General features: G+C 36.8%; 1 protein-coding gene across 1 annotated transcript in view; it reads right to left on the reverse strand.

The window, feature by feature from the left end:
• Positions 1-19,894, reverse strand: part of NDST4 (N-deacetylase and N-sulfotransferase 4) — a 144,187-nt gene that overhangs the window by 64,773 nt on the left and 59,520 nt on the right. The window contains exons 3-4 of the mRNA XM_087724695.1: positions 14,334-14,421; positions 3,895-4,049 (exon numbers count right to left, since the gene is read on the reverse strand). Of these exons, the coding sequence (XP_087580821.1) occupies positions 3,895-4,049; positions 14,334-14,421 (243 nt within the window). The remainder of the gene's footprint in view (positions 1-3,894; positions 4,050-14,333; positions 14,422-19,894) is intronic.

Consider the following 19,894-nt stretch of genomic DNA (forward strand, 5'->3'; position numbering starts at 1 on the left):
ATAATCTAGCGTGGATATTTAAGACTTGCAGCAAAATGTGGTGGAACAGAATGCTTCTCAGGAATTTGCCATCCATCCGTTTACAATCTCTTCCCCACTTGCCTTAATTTTTTTTTTGTTACATGAAAAATGAAGAACTCTGGCATGCTTCATTTACAAAGATAGTAACAGGTCTACAAGGAAGTTAGCCATCGAAAGAAATTCCTGATTATGAATTATCTCATGATATCTGGCGCTGCTTCATATGGTAAGTTCTCCTTTGTTATTTGTTAGGGCTCATTCATCTGTGGAGACTGCATTGAAGTCTGGAGTAGATAATCTCCTTCATATCCTACAAACCTGCTTTGGAACTGATGTGAAGAAAATATGAGGTTTCCAGGATAGGAGAAGAAAAGGAAATCTCTTTTCTGAATGCCAAGTTCAGAATGTTGTCTCAGATATCTGCAAACCCAGGTAGAATTGCATTAATATAGTTTTACTGATAGCAGCAGTTCATTTCCTGGCGTTTTTAAAATTCAAGTTCTCATTTCCCTACTGGTTATTGAGAAGAAAACTATTTGACAGGAAAGGGAGGCCACAATAAAAACCAAGAAGCTTTTGACAGTGATGTAAGTATAAATATTTTGTGTCATGGCTGAATGTAATAATCCTTCCAGAAAAGAGTGGGATGCTTACAATTATACCTCTGTTTGTCAGAAGCATTTTGCCTTCTCCCAGTAGCTTTACATTCTGATTTTTTTTCTCTTCAAAATGATATGTTTATAGAAGACTACTAGAACCACGCACTCACCTTTGGGGCAATAATTCAAAGGCATTTTAGCAGTTTGAGATGAGAATTATCATTGTCCATTACTATGCCATGGGCATAATAATTTCATAATGATTCAGGGAAAAGGTGCATACTCTGGCCATGACTGAGGCAATTTCACATTCTCCTCTGGGGACATGCTTATTCAAAAATAAGTTCATTCAGCTCAGTGAAGCTTACTTTCAAGTAAGTGTGCTTACACGATAGCCTGAAAGTGCAATCATATACATGTCTATTCATAAGTAGGATGAATGTATCTGTCAATTTTGATTCATCATTTTTCCCAGGCTTTATTTTATTCTGCCGCCACAAGTGTTTTTGCGCTGAAACATTCCTATCATGTAAATCCATGTTATTCCAACTCCATTAGGAATGCAATGTAGAAAAAAGATGTATTTATCTAATTTAGGGGTGGTATTCACTTACCTTCCCTATCGGTTTGCAAATGTGAGCATGCCTATGCTCGCTTTGCATGCACGCACCACTTTCGTGCATGCACAGATCCTTCCACGCATGTGCTTTTGGCAAAAAAATGGCCTAAATGGGATGCCATAGAGCCAGTGTGGGTGGGTGGAGCTACCCGTCATTTCTGCTACCAGTTTGGGAGATCTGGTCTGAACTGGTAGAATGCCACCTCTGGTCTAATTAAAGAAACTACATTGCATGTGCAAAAGAAGGGCAGACTGAATGGGGACATTTAATTTCTATTAACCAGGATACAGTCTGGTTGTTTGAATTTGCACCAAGTGAAAATGTGAAGCTACAGTTCTTCAAAACAGCATTGAGGTTCATATTTATTTTTTTAAATTGTAATAATGCAAGAAGTATAGCAAAACTATTTAAAGACTAATTGTAAGAACAGAAACTGGTTTAACAATTTATCTAGGGAAGCTGAGAAATCTTAAGAGATAATAATATCATTAAATAGTATTTAACAATTCCTTACTTGTAAAATGTCTTTTATATTCTGGACTAAAAAGGTTGCTTAAAAATAGGAATAGAAGAAGTCCTTATGATCTTCATGAACAGATAGTGATGGTAATACAATGTGGAAAAGACACTTTTTAGATGACTAAAATAATGGTGCCATGCTTAAAAAAAATGAATAGCAACTAAAAATAGGAGAGATATTATATTCCTTATAACATTATTCCCATTGTGTCTCTAACAATGAAGGAAGACCTGGTAAAATCCAGTATATATTTATCCCTAGCGATCTTTTAAAACCAAGACTGCATTTTTCCTCAACAGATATATGTTCTTTCCCTCACTGTAGAATGAGTATTAATCAGTGGTGGGTTGCAATAGCAATAACAGTTAGACTTATATATTGCTTCATAGGGCTTTCAGCCCTTTCTAAGCGGTTTACAGAGTCAGCATATTACCCCCAACAGTCTGGGTGCTCATTTTACCCACCTCGGAAGGATGGAAGGCTTGAGCCGGTGAGATTTGAACCGCCGAACTGCAGATAACAGTCAGCTGAAGTAGCCTGCAGTACTGCACTCTACCCACTGCGCCACCTCGGCTCTCGGCAGGTGGTGTGCCCTGGTACGGGCGTACCGGTAGCACTGGGTAAAGTTCCGGTACAGTGCTTTAGAGAGCCCACCTGCCCTCCCGCCCTCTTTACCTTTATTTGAGCTCTTCGGTACTTCGATGCACATGCATGGAGCATACCGCGCCTGTACGACACTCAGCTGAAAAGCTGGAGCATCGCGGAGGCGTTGTAGGAGGTAAGGATGCATGCGCATGCTGCGTATGTGTGCACACATTCATGTGGTGGACACACTGGTTGCAACGGGATCCGGAACCCACCACTGGTATTAATCCACCTGGAAATAAACCCTGCTGACTAAATTATTTGGGTGTGCCACATCTGTCTACTCCTTGGTTACAAGCAGGCCTGTTTAGTCAAACAAGTTATAAGGGATGCAGAAGACAGTTCCACTTGCTGTGATCAATGCTCCATATCAGATTTGTCAAACAGGTGGCCAGTGGGACAGATGTATCACATGCAAGCCACACCCATGAATGGGAAGAATGTTGCAGAATGTCACATGATGGCAATGTGATTCTGCAAATTTGACACCTGTGCTCTATATCATCTAATATCTGGAAGCCTAAGGTACATAGCAATACTAGATGATGATGATGATGATGATGATGATGATGATGATGATGATATTCATTTATTCATGTCTGACTCTTGGCAATTCTATAGGCCACATGTTCCAATCTTGCACTATTTCTTTGAGTTTTTCTATGCTCCGATAGTGTTGAGCCACCATGTTCCTTGATGGCTTGGTTTATTTTTACCACTAACTCTTTCAAACATAATTGCTTTCTATGGTGAATTCCCCTGCATGGCATGGCTATAGTAAGTGAGATGTAGAGTCGTGACTTTGCCTTCTAGTGACCTGCCTTGTGTTATGCACTCCAGTACTTACTTGCTAGTCACCTTTGCTGTCCAAGGAATACCCAGGATCCTTTTCCAGCACTACAGTGCAAATGAGTCAATTCTCTTGCTGTATACATGCATACATATATACATATACATATACATATACATATACATATACATATACATATACATATACATATACATATACATATACATATACATATACATATACATATACATATACATATACATATACATATACATATACATATACATATACATATACATATACATATACATATACATATACATATACATATACATATACATATACATATATATATATATATATATATATATATATATATATATATATGTTGTATTGGTGCTGATAAATAAATAAAGCACAAATACAACAAATGTAACAAAGGCAACAGTAAAAATATTGGGTTTCTGTCGTGATGGACTCTTGTGATGAGCCGATAGACAGATAATGGAAGCAGTTAGCTTCCTCCCATAATTGGGGTTGTGACACTAAATATACCAGGGGTTGTGACACTAAATATATACATACATACATACACACACACACACACACACACACACACTCATTTTACTACAAAAATAATTACTGTACAATGTTGAGGGGCAGCCAATCTTGCATCTACGTATATTTAGAGATACTCACTAGTGCAAATTCCTTGTTCAGAATCATCTGCTCCACTAGCGATGACTCATTATGGAACAGATGAGGTTGCATGTGGCTCCACATGTGAGGAAACCACCAGAATTCATCTACAGACCCCAACAACAAGTCATCTCCTTCATCTTCTTCGACGGTTCCTAAGAAATGAAGGCAAATGTTACATTGTAAAAGACGTGATGGTACAATTTGTTTTCAGACCAGTGATGGTATGAAATACATTCGTTTTGGAATGCCGTTTATGTTGCTGCGTGTTTAATGAAAATTCATATAAAATTTAAAGGCAGTATCAAAAAACAATTGTTACCAAAATGTCTTCATGCAGGAACTAATGTGCTTAACACATATGTCTTCAACAGGTTTGGGATGTCTGCATATAATGCATTAAATCCTCAGAAATTATGGGATAAAATATAAATATTGGATTTTGTAGAATCTATGCAACATTATTTTGCATTGAATGCTAAGTTGAAGCCAATTATAACGTCCTGCCTGAAAAAAAATGCATGCTTAGAATCTATATGCATGTTTATGTATGCAATCTAATGAAAAGACAGCTTTCTTTGTTCTTTGCGTTGCATTTCATGGTCTTATATGCGGTAAGAAATTTGTTAGCTGAATTTGATGTTCTGTAGTTTCCAAGAAAATTCTCAGTGATATCCTTGAATGCTTTCCAGGCAATTTCCTCTGGCCTTATTAACAGATCTTTAAACTGCTTGTCAATGGTGATGTATCTAATCTGTGGATCAACAAAAGTGTCTTCCTTAATTTTGGTATCAGATAGTCTTGGAAACTTTTACCTTCATTTTTTTGTAAAAGGTTTTTTATTTTCATTCTTAGATATACAATTCTTATAATTGTTATTTAACATGTGCCAATTCATATCATTTTTCCGCCTGTATATTTACATTTTGATATTTTCTTATTTCTCCTCCCCCCAATTTAATCATGTGTCGTCTGAGATACTTATTTCATGTTTTGTTCCTTTTTCTTTCTATTTATATCTTTTTTCAAGCCACTCATAAAATCGCCCCCATGTCCTGTAGTACACAGATTCCTCCTTGTCCTTTATTCTCAATGTCAGCCTATTCATTTCTGCACAGTCCAATATCTTCCTTACCTCCCCTTATGAAAACTTTTACCTTCCTTGTTTATCACAAATTTTTACGAAATTTTTCATCAGTCCAGGTTTTAGGTGAAGCCACAGTAAAAATACCTTTGTCAGACCAGCAAGTAGTTGATGTGCCACATTTCCATCCTGGAAATAAATTCTTTCAGAGTGATCATTTCTTTATTAATGTAATGAGTTTGTCTTGCATGGTTATTCCATTCGTATATGTAATAACAGTACATGGCATACCCAACCTGCATTCCAGCAGCAACACTTTTAAATCTCCACAGATATTCTAGTTGTACTTAATGTACCAGGTGTGCTTCAGCAACAGTGCCATGTTTTCATATGTTTCTTTCATGTGTGCAACATCACCAGTGAATGTTGTACTTTGTCAAAACAGATGACTTCTATAAAACAGTACATGATAGATTAAATTACAGGTTACTTTCATGATTAGCAGCCAAGTATCCATAAATACACCCAAAAGTGTTCAGGAAACAAAAGCTTTATGGTTGTTCTTATCTAGGCTTCCTTTATCTTCTTTGAAAACGCTGTCAAAGACTTAATTATCCACTAGCTTGGCAAGGCTGCATGAAGCAAAGAGTCCGAACGGAATTTCAGAAGGTGAACTGACCAGCATGAACCAAGTTGCTTCCTGCAAAGGCTCATGTGCATTTGCTCCTCCTTTATGTCCTATGGGAGGGGCCAATCACCTCCAAACCTTACTCCAGAGTTGTCCCTTTTTTGTCAATGCACAGATTTCCTAAGTGTCATCTAAAACATTTTTGATATGGCGCCCAATGTACCACTAGATCCATCACTAGGATTTCCAGTTTATGCCATAAGGTTTCAGTTTTGATTTTCAGATGCTGATAATTTGTGATCTCTTCCGATTCTTTGTCTTCTACCCTTGGTAGTGCCACATCAATTACTCACACTCTCTTCTTTTCAATCAGAGTTATATTTGGTTGTGTTATCAGTCTATACTCAGAAAACCTACAATATTTTAACCTGGTCATTTTAAAATTATTTTTCAACTAAATAGTGCCACAATTTTTCATTACTGGTACATGATAATTTTTACAGGTGATTCAGTGAATCATTTTGGTCACCGTGTTTATGTCATTGTTTGTACAATTAGTTTGTACAATCTTCTTGCATGAGCTGAATATAAGAAATTACTGAATCTTCTGTCTCTTTGCACAGACTCCAAATTTATTTTTAAATTTAAAGTAAAGAAGTAAAAAATTAATGATTTGATGAATTTTCAATTCTGCTCTTGATTGCATTAATTCCAATATCTTGCTCTTGGGCTGTCAGAATCAAGGTTTCTTTTTTTAATGTTCTGGGTGCAATCCAGGTTCAGTCTTTATCCACTTGATCTTTTGTAGAAATTGAATATGCAGTACTTTTCCTTGCCACTTCTTTTACATTATTTTGATATTCACTTCATTTAATGTATATTTAGTAAGTTCCAATTTGAACTTGCATCAATGCTTGGATTTTTTACATAATCAGTCAAAACACACTCTTCTTGATTGACAGTTAGACTTAAAGCAAACCTCTGCTTCTATTTCTGAAGAGCAGGTATAATTTATTCGTATCACTACAGGAATGAAATATAAGATCAATAGTTATGAGTTATTTTTGTTTTTCAGTTCAAATGTTCTAGTTCAGATTATGTTCAGTTAATAATTCTTACAGTGTATCATATCATAGGTATGGCCCAAATATTGATAGCTTTGATGGTGTTTCAACCATTCAATTTTGTTTTTAGCAATTTTCTCACTCTTTGAATATGTTCTTTACTAATCACTTTTTTTAATTTGTCCATACTTTTTGTTATCCAATTATAAAATACTCAGATACTTGTAGGCTTCATCCCAATGGCTCTTGAGATTTGGTCATTTGGTATTTCAATCCCATTACTTTTTGTGATTTATTGACTGATTTGATTGCTATCGTAACACACTTTTATGTCAAATTCTGTATCCGTTTTTTAAAAAAATATTACAATGTTTGTCAATGACTGGATTTCAATTTCTGATTTTCCATAAAGCTTCATATCATCCATAGAAAGCATATTTTATTAGCATTTTTTGCTGCTTGGTAGCCAAGATTTTTCCCCCCAAAGTAACTGAAAGTGCTATCATAGCAATGACAAGATAATAAGGGTGATAATGAATCACCCTGGAGGATTTTATAATGGTTTGTCACACAGTTAGCCAGATGTTCAGACTAAATTTGCCATTTTTTGTCCACTTATTAAGGATAGTCAGATGTGCATGTTTGATGGTATTACAGATACCATTGCAGGATGTAACCTTTTCTGACTAAAGCAAAGGTCCATCTAATTCTGTCTTGTCTCCATCATAGGGATAAATCTGATCCTTTGGAAGCTCTATTAGCAACTAATATTTTTTATTATTGTCTATTCATTACAGGTACAAAAGTCATGAGAATTAAGACAGAGGTATTCCCATTTCAATTCAAAAACTCACAAGCAGAATACAAATCACCATCTTTTCAAACAGATCCTTCCTGATTTAGTCCTGTCAACGATTTATTTAGGAATAAAAGAAGGAATAAATGATGACCTATAATAAATCCCCCCAAAAACTGTTTTTTCCCCCTGCTGGGGATATAATTGAGATTGGTTGTTTTATCATGTCTATTCTGAACATGATATTATAACATATCAAGGTAAAATTGAATAAAATTATGTTACAATACTCCTGGATTCCATCTTTTTAACCTATAAACCTTTTGTCAGATCCACAATATTATTTTCCTTTTTGAAGTCCTACATTCAATGTTTGTTCAGGAACCAAAATTATGCATTAGGGAAGAAATAACTGAAGCAGAGAAGCTTTCATGTACTAATAAAACTTGTTAAAATTCCATTTTCCAATTCCACTTCCATAAAACTGATCAAACAAAACTTGTTCACCATCTTACCTTAAAATCTTGTTTGGCTAAACAAGCCACATTTATATTAATTAAAGAACACTCCCCATGTTTTATTTATGATTGGATAAGAAAGTACACAATTGTATGGAAAATGGCATGCTGCCTCTAAGTTGAAATGACAAAACAACGGTACCAACCTTAAAAGTAGGACTTGCTTAACAGAATACATAATATAGCAACTGCTTAATGGAAATCACAAACCTATCTTGTGGATTTGTACTATTAGTGAGATTTAAAAGCCTCTGTAGAATACATAATCATAAGTATGTTCACCGTATTTAAGCCTTAGCACCATTTTACATTCCATATGGATCTAATTCGGACTAATTTCTATTTCCAAATAGAAAAAAAATGCGACATGATATACATTTTATCAGTATATTCCTAGAGGAGATTAGAACAGAGTGGAATAACTAAAACTAATAAATGATCACATCAAAAAGTTGAAAGTTGGTGTCAGCATGAGCCAAATCTTTAGAGAAGGAATGTGGAATCCAATTTTAAAATATATTTGCTCCATAATTTAAGAGTTCTGTGAATTGTTTAAATGTAGATGCCCTTGAAAAGAGGGCCGAGGTGGCCGCAGTGGGTAGAGTGCAGTACTGCAGACCACTTCAGCTGACTGCTAGTTCAGCAGTTCAGCGGTTCAAATCTCACCGGCTCAAGGTTGATTCAGCCTTCCATCCTTCCGAGGTGGGTAAAATGAGGACCCGGATTGTTGGGGGCAATATGCTGACTCTGTAAACCGCTTAGAGAGGGCTGAAAGCCCTATGAAGCGGTATATAAGTCTAACTGCTATTGCTATTGCTAAAAATTTGGAAAAAAATATCTTCTATTACTTATGATAAGCCTGTGATGGCGAACCTATGGGACACGTGCCCAAAGTAGCACATGAAGCCATGCCACCCGGCATGCGTAGCTTTGCCTGTTTGTCTTCTGGGTTTCTGGCCTGCATGCACATGTGACAATCAGCTGTCCTTCGTACACACAGCAGTGCCAAAAACTGATATGCGCAGCTGACAACCAGCTGATTGTTGGGTGTGCATGCATGCTGGAACCCAGAAGTTCGGCTTTTCTGGAAAGTGATCTCTTTGCATGTGTGGTAGTGCCAAAAACCAGCCTGCACATGCATGCCAGCAAAGCTGATCATTGGGCGCACATCAGGGGTGGGTTCCTGCCAGTTCTAGCCGCTTCTATAGAAGAGGTTCTACAAATCTACAGTGCCGTTTAGAACCCGTTCCAGCTCCCTTTCCCCGTCTGTCCGCACATCATCAAGATGAAGAGCAAGAGGAGGAATTCTGGGAGTTGAAGTCCACAAGTCTTAAAGCTTCCAAATTTGAACACCCCTGGGTTAATACTAATAAAATACTAATAAAATAATAATACTAAATACTATTTTTAATGTATTATATTTATAAATTGTACTTATGTTGAAATTAAAAAAAAATTACAATACTATTTTTGCGTTCTATGAAAATTTTTATTGCTCCATGGACCACATAGACCAAATTTTTAATCAAGAACCCCCCCCCCCCGGTCAATGGTGTCCCGCTTTACCAATGTTAAAATCTGGTCAGGCTTAGACCATTAGTAAAGAACAGCTACAGTTTAAATAATAATGAAGATATGTGCTGAGATGAGTAGCATCCCTCACAGGAGATTAATTAATTTTATTTATCTTCAGAAAAACTTCAAATGAAAGGTAGACAGTTATTTGAATATGTCACTATAAATTTCTTTTCACTTGATAGAAACTACTTTCCCTGAACTTGTATCTACTTAGATTTATTATCCCATTTATTATTTTTCATATTGCAGGGATAATCTTGGGAAAAAATATCTAGAATTAAGTCTTTATGAACATAGCTTAGATATAACTTCCATACATTAAAACCATTAAATCATATCTCTTTTGTACTTGTTTTTAGCCTTTGCACTATAAGACGCATCCCCCCCCCCTTATAGAGCGAATATTGTGGCAACGGGAGAGGGGTTGGCTGTCCCCGCCGCCGCCTGTCACTGCTTCTGCCATTCCCTGCCATCGGGGAACGCTGGAGCCTTCACTGCTGAGCAGATGATTGGTGGTTAGATCGGCCTCCTGGAATACCACCACTCAGCTGTTTTAGGTGACGGGGAGAGCCACCACCAATCGCCGCATGGCAGCTGAACAGCAGAATTCTGGGAGGCCGATCCAATCATCAATCAGCTGCTCTGCAGGAAAGACTCCAATGTTCCCCAGTGGCAGTGGCAGCTACTCAGCTCAGTTGACTGGTGGTGGGCATAATGGAGCAGAGCCCTGTCAAGCAACGTGCTGGGTCTGCAATAACGTGCTGAAGCTGACCAGGCTGTTTGCTGTTTGCTGCAAGGATGCTAGCCAGATTAACACCAGATGGATGTTGAGAAGTAGAGGCAGATTTTTTTCCCTTGTTTTCCTCCTCTAAGGCAATAGCAATAGCAATAGCAGTAGACTTATATACCGCTTCATAGGCCTTTCAGGCCTCTCTAAGCGGTTTACAGAGAGTCAGCATATTGCCCCCAACAATCTGGGTCCTCATTTTACCCACCTCGGAAGGATGGAAGGCTGAGTCAACCCTGAGCCGGTGAGATTTGAACCGCTGACCTGCTGATCTAGCAGTAGCCTGCAGTGCTGCATTTAACCACTGCGCCACCTTGGCTAAGGTACATCTCATGGTCTGGTGCATCTTATAGTGTGAAAAATACAGTATATCTCCCTTCCATATCATATATGTGTGATATATTCTTCAGCCTCTGATAAATTTATTTTGAGGTGTGAGAAAATAGTGTGGACAAGGGAGAGTAGGAAAATAATTGGCACTCTAACTTGGACAAATAAGAACTTTGTTATGTACAAACCAGTGGTGGGTTGCAGGCAGTATGCCCCAGTACGGGTGTATCGGAGCCTGCCTGGAGCACCGGGTACTGTTCTGGTATGGTGCTCCAGGGGGCCCACCCGCTTGCCCGGGCTCCTTATCCATCTTTAAACTCTTTCGTGCTTCCGGGCACGGTGGATACTGCACCTATGCGATGCTCTGCCGAGCAGCTGGAGCATCGCGGAAGTTCGTGGAGGCGGCGCTGGATGGTAATATGCATATGCACGCTGCGTGCATTTATGTGGAGGACGCCGGGCCTTGTTGCAACCGTACCATTTGCCACGGGATCTGGAACCCACCATTTGTACAAACAATTGTTCTGCTTGTTTTTAAATTCATAGTGAATTTTATTTTGCCTTCCCCAGAACTTTGTTCAGAATGGATGGAGTCTATTTCATTCCAGAGAGTTCTGGAGAAGTAAGGGAAGCAGATAAGAAAATGGTGTGTACACAGGTTTGAGTACATTCCCTAAAATATGAAAATATTGATGTAAATGATATAGAATGATAAAGTTCAAAATGTACATTGAAATAAACTACAATATTTGCTTCATGATATTTCTAAGTACTGTATTTTTCCGTGTATAAGATGCACTCCCCTCCCACAAAGTGGGTGGAAATGTCTAGGTGTCTTATACAGAAATGTTGCCGAATCCGCACCCACCCTTTGGCTTCTGCTTCCCAGCAATTTGCCTGGGAGGCAGAGGCAGATTTTTTTTCTTGTTTTCCTCCCCAAAAGCTAGGTATGTCTAATAGTCCAGAGCATCTTACAGTCTGATAAATATGGGACTTGATTTGTGCTTCATTTAATTTCATTGAAATAATGTTGAGATTTTGGAATTTTCCTGTACTAATAAACCTTGTGCTTCTGACAGTGGAAAAAATATATTTTAAGGTGTCTGAGAAATCAATGAATAGAGTGAAATACATTGAAAACCGGTCTTTCATTTAAATACTTTCCTGTGATAATATAAGATAAAGGAAAGAGATTTCAGACATTTTAGCTGGTTGCTGGTAGAAAGGATTTTTAAAAGTTGAAGTTCATTTCAGCAGCTAATATATTTCCTTTGAGCTCTTTCCTTCTTTCATTACCTTAATCTCACAACGTTTATAGCAAAGAAATAATGTGGAGAACATCTATTATACTTTCATCTTAAAGATATTAATGAAGTACAGAACTAAAGCTACTGAAAAATAATTTAGAAACGAAGACCTAATTCAGCCCTCTCTTATTCTTGAAAAAGCACCATATAACTAGGAAGTTGTATTATATACTGCCAACCACACAGAGGTTAATCAAATAGAGGGGAACTCAAGGCAATGCTCAAAGGCATTTTCTGTTGATTAATTCATATGCTACCAGGGTTCTTTTTAAAGATTAGTAGCCAGCCTTCTTCATATCCTGAAGAAGCTATGCATATTTCTTAGTGAGTCCAAATTATGACAAAAGGAGCAATAAGGTGCTATTGCTGCTTGCATCTTAATTTTGTTATTTGCCACTGAGAGATGAGGGTGTGGGTTTTTGTGTATGTTTCTCTGTCTGTGTTTTAATATAAGTTTATTGTCTCACATATGCTCTCCTAAAAATAAAATTTAGTTGGCTTTCAAACAGGCAATACACACATGCTTGTTTCTGTAATTCAAGGTAAAGACCGTTCCGATAACAATTTATAAATTAATCATGGAGGAAAGTAGAGTTACCCTGTATGTTCAAATGTTTCTGTATTACGCAGCTCCCACAGGTTGAGTGCAAATAAAATTTAGCATGCTACCATAAATTCCCAAAGGCTATAATACTCCATGAAGTAATGCAATGTCATAAATGCTACTATACCGGCTTTTCTTGGTAGCTCATGATGTGAAAGCAGTTGTGGCTCCATATTATCACCACATAACTAATTGGGTTTTGGCTACATGGCAAACTTTAAGAATACTCTAACACTATTCAATTTCTATCTAAATAATAGCAACACCAGTTGGTGATCATTTCAAACGTGCATTGTTCAATAAGGCTGAGCGCTGAACTTCTTCTATTATCTACTGCAAGAGCGTCAAACTCGCATCGTCATGGCGTCGTCACAGGACTTTTCCTTCCTTTGCTAAAACGGGCAGGGGGCGGGGCCAACACATGACTCATCTGGCCTGTGGGCCATGAGTTTGACCCGCCTAGCCTACTGTAATGCATTCTAATTTCTTTTTCTTCAACTTAAACCATGCTGAAAATGCAAAGTATTTATACAGCAATGCCAAATCCTAACTAATATTTTCTATTAATATTTGAACAGGTCAATAATGAAGTTGAGGTGGTGGAGAGCCGACTGGATTTATGGAAACTGCACTGACCGCTGTGAAGCCTTTAATCTTTGCTTACTTTTAAAGCTGCCTCTTAATGAAGAAATATAGTTGAGAAACGGACAGCAAATGAATAAAGTTTAAACAGGCATTAAAAAGAAACTGGAGGCAGAATGAAGAAATACACAAAATGTGCCTGGAAGCAGGTAATGCTAATCTGTAGAATCAGCACGTGGGGGCAAAATCAATTAATTACTTAGGAGTCAAAATGTGAAGTAATCCTCTTTTCATTTAATTTAAATTCCTTTTAAATCATATCTTTTCTCCTTCAGACCATACAAATCCTTCCAGGATGCCTCCTTGCTTACGTGACAGTATTTTGATAAGACTAATTTGTATCCATGTGAAATCAAAGCAAAGTTTATTTTGCAAATAAGACTCTTGTTTAAAAGAACTCTCAGATGTCTATATTTTATGTTTTATTCTATATTATGGAATGAAAAAAAGCCATTTATGGCACATGTTATGCTTTGCGTTATCTTAATATAAATACCTGATGGTCCTATTTGCTCTTTATAATCCTTCTATCATTATCTGTTTAAGAAAATGGCCAGACTATTTTTCTATATAATTTTAGCACGCTTTTGAAATAAACCTACAATTTCCATACAGTGTGTTGGAGAGTTGAAATGCTCAAAATTTAAATATGCATATTAAAAAAAGAATTATATATTTCAAAGACATTGATAAACATATATCAATTTAATAAGATATAGATTCGTAGTGAATTTTCATGTGATAACTGTGTAGAATTTGACATTTACCAAAGTTGTTAAATTTTTAAATTTAAAACTAAGTAGAGATAGTTTTGCAATTTTTTAAATATTTTTCTTCTACTTGTCTAAAGAAATATTATTTCAAAACAAATATTTAGGAGTTCAAAGTAGTAGAATTGGTTAATTATAAACCAGAGTTAATATTTATGAACAGTTTTGTAGTAATTGATTTTTAAAACATAGTTTGTTTAGAACAGGAAATTCTTGTATTTTAACTTTTTTAAAAAAATGTAGTTTTAATATTAAGGTATTTGCAATATCATGAAAAATGTCTCTAATATTTTCATAGGCTTTTAATTGCTCATATGTGGTTTCTGCTTACCTGTATGGTAAAACTTTCCTGAAAATCCAAGGTTGAAGGTAAAATTTGCAACCTGAGTGCGTAGTAGTACTTGAGTTTCCAGTAAAGCCTGAAAAAAACATACACAGGAAAAAAGGAAACTTTAGATTTTAAAAAATCAAGTATAAAAGATTAAAAGAAAAACCTAACACAAGTTTTTTTTTGTCAGTAAAACTCACAATTGTCCGAGATGTAAGATTAATGTAAAAGAATGCTATCCCAATAGCCCATATGGTACTATCTTTATAAACTGGCAATACATTTCTGTGCTTTTTTATAGTGAAGACTAATTACATTCACTACTGAAAGTATTTAAAATTATAAATATAAATAAATAGTGTGAATGATCCAACACTGGAAGTTTTTAAGAAGATGTTGGATAACCATTTGTCTGAAGTGGTGAAGGGTTTCCTGCTTAAGCAGGGGCTTGGACTAAAAGACGTCCAAGGTCCCTTCCAACTCTGTTATTATATTATATTATACAATATATAACTATAGTTTAGGTACCAAACTCTAATCATTGCAGTCAAAATTCATCACCTGTACACTGAGTAGTAGCCCTCTCCCCATATATGACGGGTATAATATCAATTCATAGAAAGGCATCTTTATATATTGTTCCACAAGCCCTTATATATACAGTTCCTAATAGATTGGACTCCACATAAGCTGAGAATTTGATGAAGAGCACAAGGAATCTATCAAGATGTTTACTCAACAACCTGAATTTAGACCATTCGAAACAACGGACATACTTTTGGACCATTAGTGTATATGTAAACAATATAAACCTACTAACTCCTACACATATTTACATCTAGGTTTCACTCCAAATTTACCAATAAATCTATTGTCTGCAATGAATCCTATGATATAATCCCATATGTTTAAATGCAATCACAATTTAAGGATTTCTAGATAAGCAACTGGATTCTTTCCTACTGTAATACACATCATTAATGAAAACCAGCAAGAACCAGACCAAAATAGTAACTACCGTATGTTAAATATTAGACATACGGTAGTCTAATACGATACTTTAATAGCATGCCCAATTATTTATTTATTTTTCCACAAACAATTCAGATGAACTGAAATGCAAAGAAATTCAGTGTGGATGATCGGGAGATTGAAACCTAAATTTGATTTATGAAATAAATCAACCTTGATTGATTTATGAAATAAATCAACCTTGATTGATTGATTAAATAAATCAACCTTGATTGATTAAATAAATCAACCTTGATTGATTAAATAAATCAACTTTGATTGATTAAATGAATCAACTTTGATTAAATAAATCAACTAAGGAGAATTTCCCTACTAAGGAGAAATTTCCTGACAATTAGAACAATTACTAGTGGAACAATTTTGTTTACAGAAGTTGTGAATGCTCCAACACTAGAAGTTTTTAAGAAGAGATTGGACAACCATTTGTCTGAAGTGGTGTAGGGTTTCCTGCCTAAGCAGGGGTTTGGACTAGAAGACCTCCAAGGTCCCTTCCAACTCTTGTTCTGTTCCATTCTAATATGTCACAACACAGTATGTTGTATGTTTCAGTTGTGTAAAATCTAATATCAATTCATAATGGAAAATGTAAAGTCAAGTGACCAGTATAAAGCTGGTCAGAGAGGCACTACAGTAGTACTGCCCTCCTGTCTTTGCTTCACCAGCCAGGGCAAAAATATCTGTCAATCATGGTGCCAGAGCAGAAACTATGAATCTGGCTGTAGGACTCACCTGATTGCAAGGGGATTTCAAATGGTGTGTTCCAGTGGTGGGTTTCACATTTTTTTAGAACCTCTTCTGTAGGTGTGGCCTGCTTTGTGGGAGTGGCTTGCCGGCCATGTGACCAGGTAGGAGTGGCTTGCAGGCCATGTGACTGGGTGGAAGTAGCTTGGCAGTCATGTGACTGGGATTTGTGGAAGAGGTTAGAACTGGCAGGAACCCACCCCAGGTCGGTTCATACCCCCTTCTACATATGTAAGACAAATCTGATTAAGGGTACCTTGAAACTTGATTATACTGAACAGGTATAATACTATAGTGAAATGAGTGCACACACATAACTATGGATGTCAATCAGGGGTGCTTTCACTTACTTTCCCTACCAGTTCACAAATATAAGCACATGTGCGTCTGTGCATGCACTCTCCCTTCTGCGCATGCACTTGAAAACATGCCTAAATAGGATAGCATAGAACCGGGGGCGGCTGGGTGGGTCAGTGGCGATTTCCACTACCAGTTCTGGTGAACATCTCTGATGTCAATCTTTTTCTTTTATAAAGAAAGGAAAGAGAGAAAAAATACTTTTGTGCAATTCAGCTCTCATACTGATTCCATTTTTTTTAAAAAACTTTATTGAGGACTTTATAAGGGTGTTGGCCATAATGGGGTTTAGGAGAAGAGGCAAAACATGGAAAACACTTTGAAATGGGGAAAAGTCCCACAGCCAGATTCATAGTTTCTGTTCTGGCACCATTATTGACGGATACTTTGGTCCTGGCTGAGTAAGGCAGCATAGGCAGGAGGGCAGAACCAGGAAGGGAAAACTGGAAGGAATCATCAAATAATTTTGTTGCACTAACTAAATCAGGACAGTAGCATCATGGATCAGAATAGAGGCAATAGAAGCAGAAATAGGCCTGCAATTTGGGCAAAGTACACTAGTGCACTACAGTGGTCGGATTCAGCCAGTTTGCACCTATCCGGGAAAACAGTTTGTTAACTTTCTAAGCAGTTCATAGAACCGGTTGTTGGAAGAAATCTCCTTTTGTTTCTTTCCACTTTACAGGGCTAATCCTGTAAGGAAGGCAGGAAGGAAACATTCTGGTGTTGTTTCTAGCCTAATCTTTATTGCCCTGCTTACAGAAACTGCCTCTCTGGTTAACCCCTATTATATTGTAACAGCTAAAGCAAAGCGCCCATTGACATGAGTGACTTTGAATTGGCTACACCCACACGGTCACATGACCACTGGTCCACGCCTACCCAGCTGGTCATTAGGGCAGAGAACTGGTTGTTAAATTATTTGAATCCCACCACTGGTGCATTATTGCTTTTTGTTAATTCTAACTCAGCAGTTAACTACCAGTGCTAAAAAAATTCTTTTTAAAATAAATTTGCTTTTAAATGTCATATGGGTTTATTTTTTATATGGCTTTGTTGGTATTTTATCAAAATGTTCTTTTAAAATAGAAGATTGATTTAAGAGTGCTTTTTTTGTATATAGCTCTAGCCTTATTTTGGAGGAAAGGCGTTATGAAAATAAAATACGACAACAGCAGTGATAATAGTAATGGTAATAGTAATCACCTCCTCAAAGGAATTGGAGTGAATTCAATAAAATCAATATTATAACTTAGAAGTTGAAATAATGTTTATCTTATTTTTAATGATTTATGCATGGCTTTATGAACTTCCCTGAAAGGTCATGATGAAAATAATTATTGCAAAATATACAATTCTGACCACAGATATATTTCAACTTTGATACATAAATTAAATTAAACAGAATTAAACTATTAAACAGAAATGTCTGCACTCAAAACTTTGCAATTAAAAAATGCCCAGTTCAGTTATTTATATTGTACAATACAATCAAATAAGCACTTATGTTAAGAAAGTTTCTAAATTGGAGATTTCATATTAATTTTTATTCAATCAATATTATAGTTATTCCTTCATATAAGCATATGCTTCAGCATCCATAGGATAAGACATAGAAGATTTATATTCTGTTTGTACTCAACAGAGTTAGAATTTCAACAATATTATTGTTGTTATTGAGTTGCCTTATCTTTATTCTTCAAAATTGCTGCATCTATTAAGCAAGCATGGTATTTTTTTTCACAATGTTCTTGTTAATTACAACTATTTGCATAATAAACTTTTTGGAGGCTAGTTCTCTAGGAACATTTCATGGCTAATAGGAAGCAATTTGCTTTCCTTTATTAAGTACATTAAAACTTCATGCCCCAGACATCACTGACTGTAAACATTTGATTCTGCTCAAATTTAATGCACCAAGGCATTTTGCTCTGCCATATTAGCTTTATTTATATGCTGTGTTCTGGATTGTTAGCTACTAATGAGACTTCAGCTCTTATGGCTCTAAGGCCTGAGCACTAACCTAATTTTAATGAGATCATTATTTGCTGTCTCCAAATAGAAGACAACACATTTCCCTTTTAATTAAAGGTCAAAACACCTCTAGCTAAGGAGAGTGAAGAGGTTATCAAATCCTTTGAGAAATTCAAGGAACTTCCCCTCCCCCTTTATTTCTGTGCTAAATAGACACCACTGACCATAATTACTTGTATAGCCTTAGGATGGATAAAGCTCTAAATATGAGCTAAGTGGGAATAACTCTAAATTCTACCACTATTAATCTCAAAATAGGGTAAAAAGCAAACATCAGCCAAAGTAATTAAAGAAGCTTTACTCCTAACCTAAAAGTCTTTGTGGATCAATGTCCGAGTTAAAGAAGGATTCCCTTGTTTACATTTTAAATTCCAGTTTAATTTAGCTAAAACTCATATTTCTTATGTGGAAAAATATAATCAATAACTCTATTAGTGCCAGTGATATGCATAGCTGTTGTGGCCCAGCAGGAGCCGTTGGAGCTGCAAACAGACTCCGACAGCGAGGGGTCCTATGAGTCGGCTCTGGAAGATGTGGAGGACCCTGGACAGGGTTCCGACTCCGAGCAGGGCTCAGAGAGGCTGGTTGGCCACCAGGAGGCGCCTGAGGCATGGAGCAGCAGTGAAAGCCAAAGGGAGTGTGCTCCTGATGTCAGGCCTTGAAGCAGTGGAGAGGAGACAAGGGAGTTGGTCCTGGACGCCTGGCAACAGCAGGCAGATCTACGTAGAGAACAACTATGCAGGTACAGAAGATAATTGGTCCCAGGTGGTTGTAATTAGGCTCCTCTCAAGATAGTATTTAAGGAGATACTCTGGGAGGAGTCTAGTTGCAGGATTCAACTTAATTCTCAACTTAGTGGTAGTCACAGGTTACTAATAAACTATCAAATTGTACTAGGAAACAAATAAAAACAATATAAATTGAAAGATACAAGCAACATGGTTATAGCCATAAGTGGGGAGAGATAGATACTTCGAAGGAAGAGAATAATAATAATAATACATTCTTGGTAAATTTTTGACATTGTTGTGGGCATTAGTTGTAAAGCAGAGTGATGGCATTCGGGGGAAAACTGTCCTTGTGTCTAATTGTTCTGGTGTACAGTGCCTATACCATCGTTTTGAGGGTAGAAGTTGAAACAATTTATGTCCTGGATGTGAGGGGTCTGTAGTTATTTTCTCAGCCCTCTTTTTGATTCATGTAGTGTACAGGTCCTCAATGGAAGGCAGGCTGGTAGCAATTGTTTTTTCTGCAGTTCAAATTATCTGTTGAAGTCTACCTTTGTCTTGTTGGGTTGCAGAGCCAAACCAGACAGTTATAGAAGTGCAGATGACAGACTCAACAATTCCTCTGTAGGACTGAATCAGTAGCTCCTTGGGCACTTTGAGCTTTATGAGTTG

Source organism: Thamnophis sirtalis, unplaced genomic scaffold (genome assembly GCF_051295495.1).
Source record: "Thamnophis sirtalis isolate CommonGarterSnake01/CBP01778 unplaced genomic scaffold, rThaSir2_p1.2 scaffold_10, whole genome shotgun sequence".
Classification (NCBI taxonomy): domain Eukaryota; kingdom Metazoa; phylum Chordata; class Lepidosauria; order Squamata; family Natricidae; genus Thamnophis; species Thamnophis sirtalis.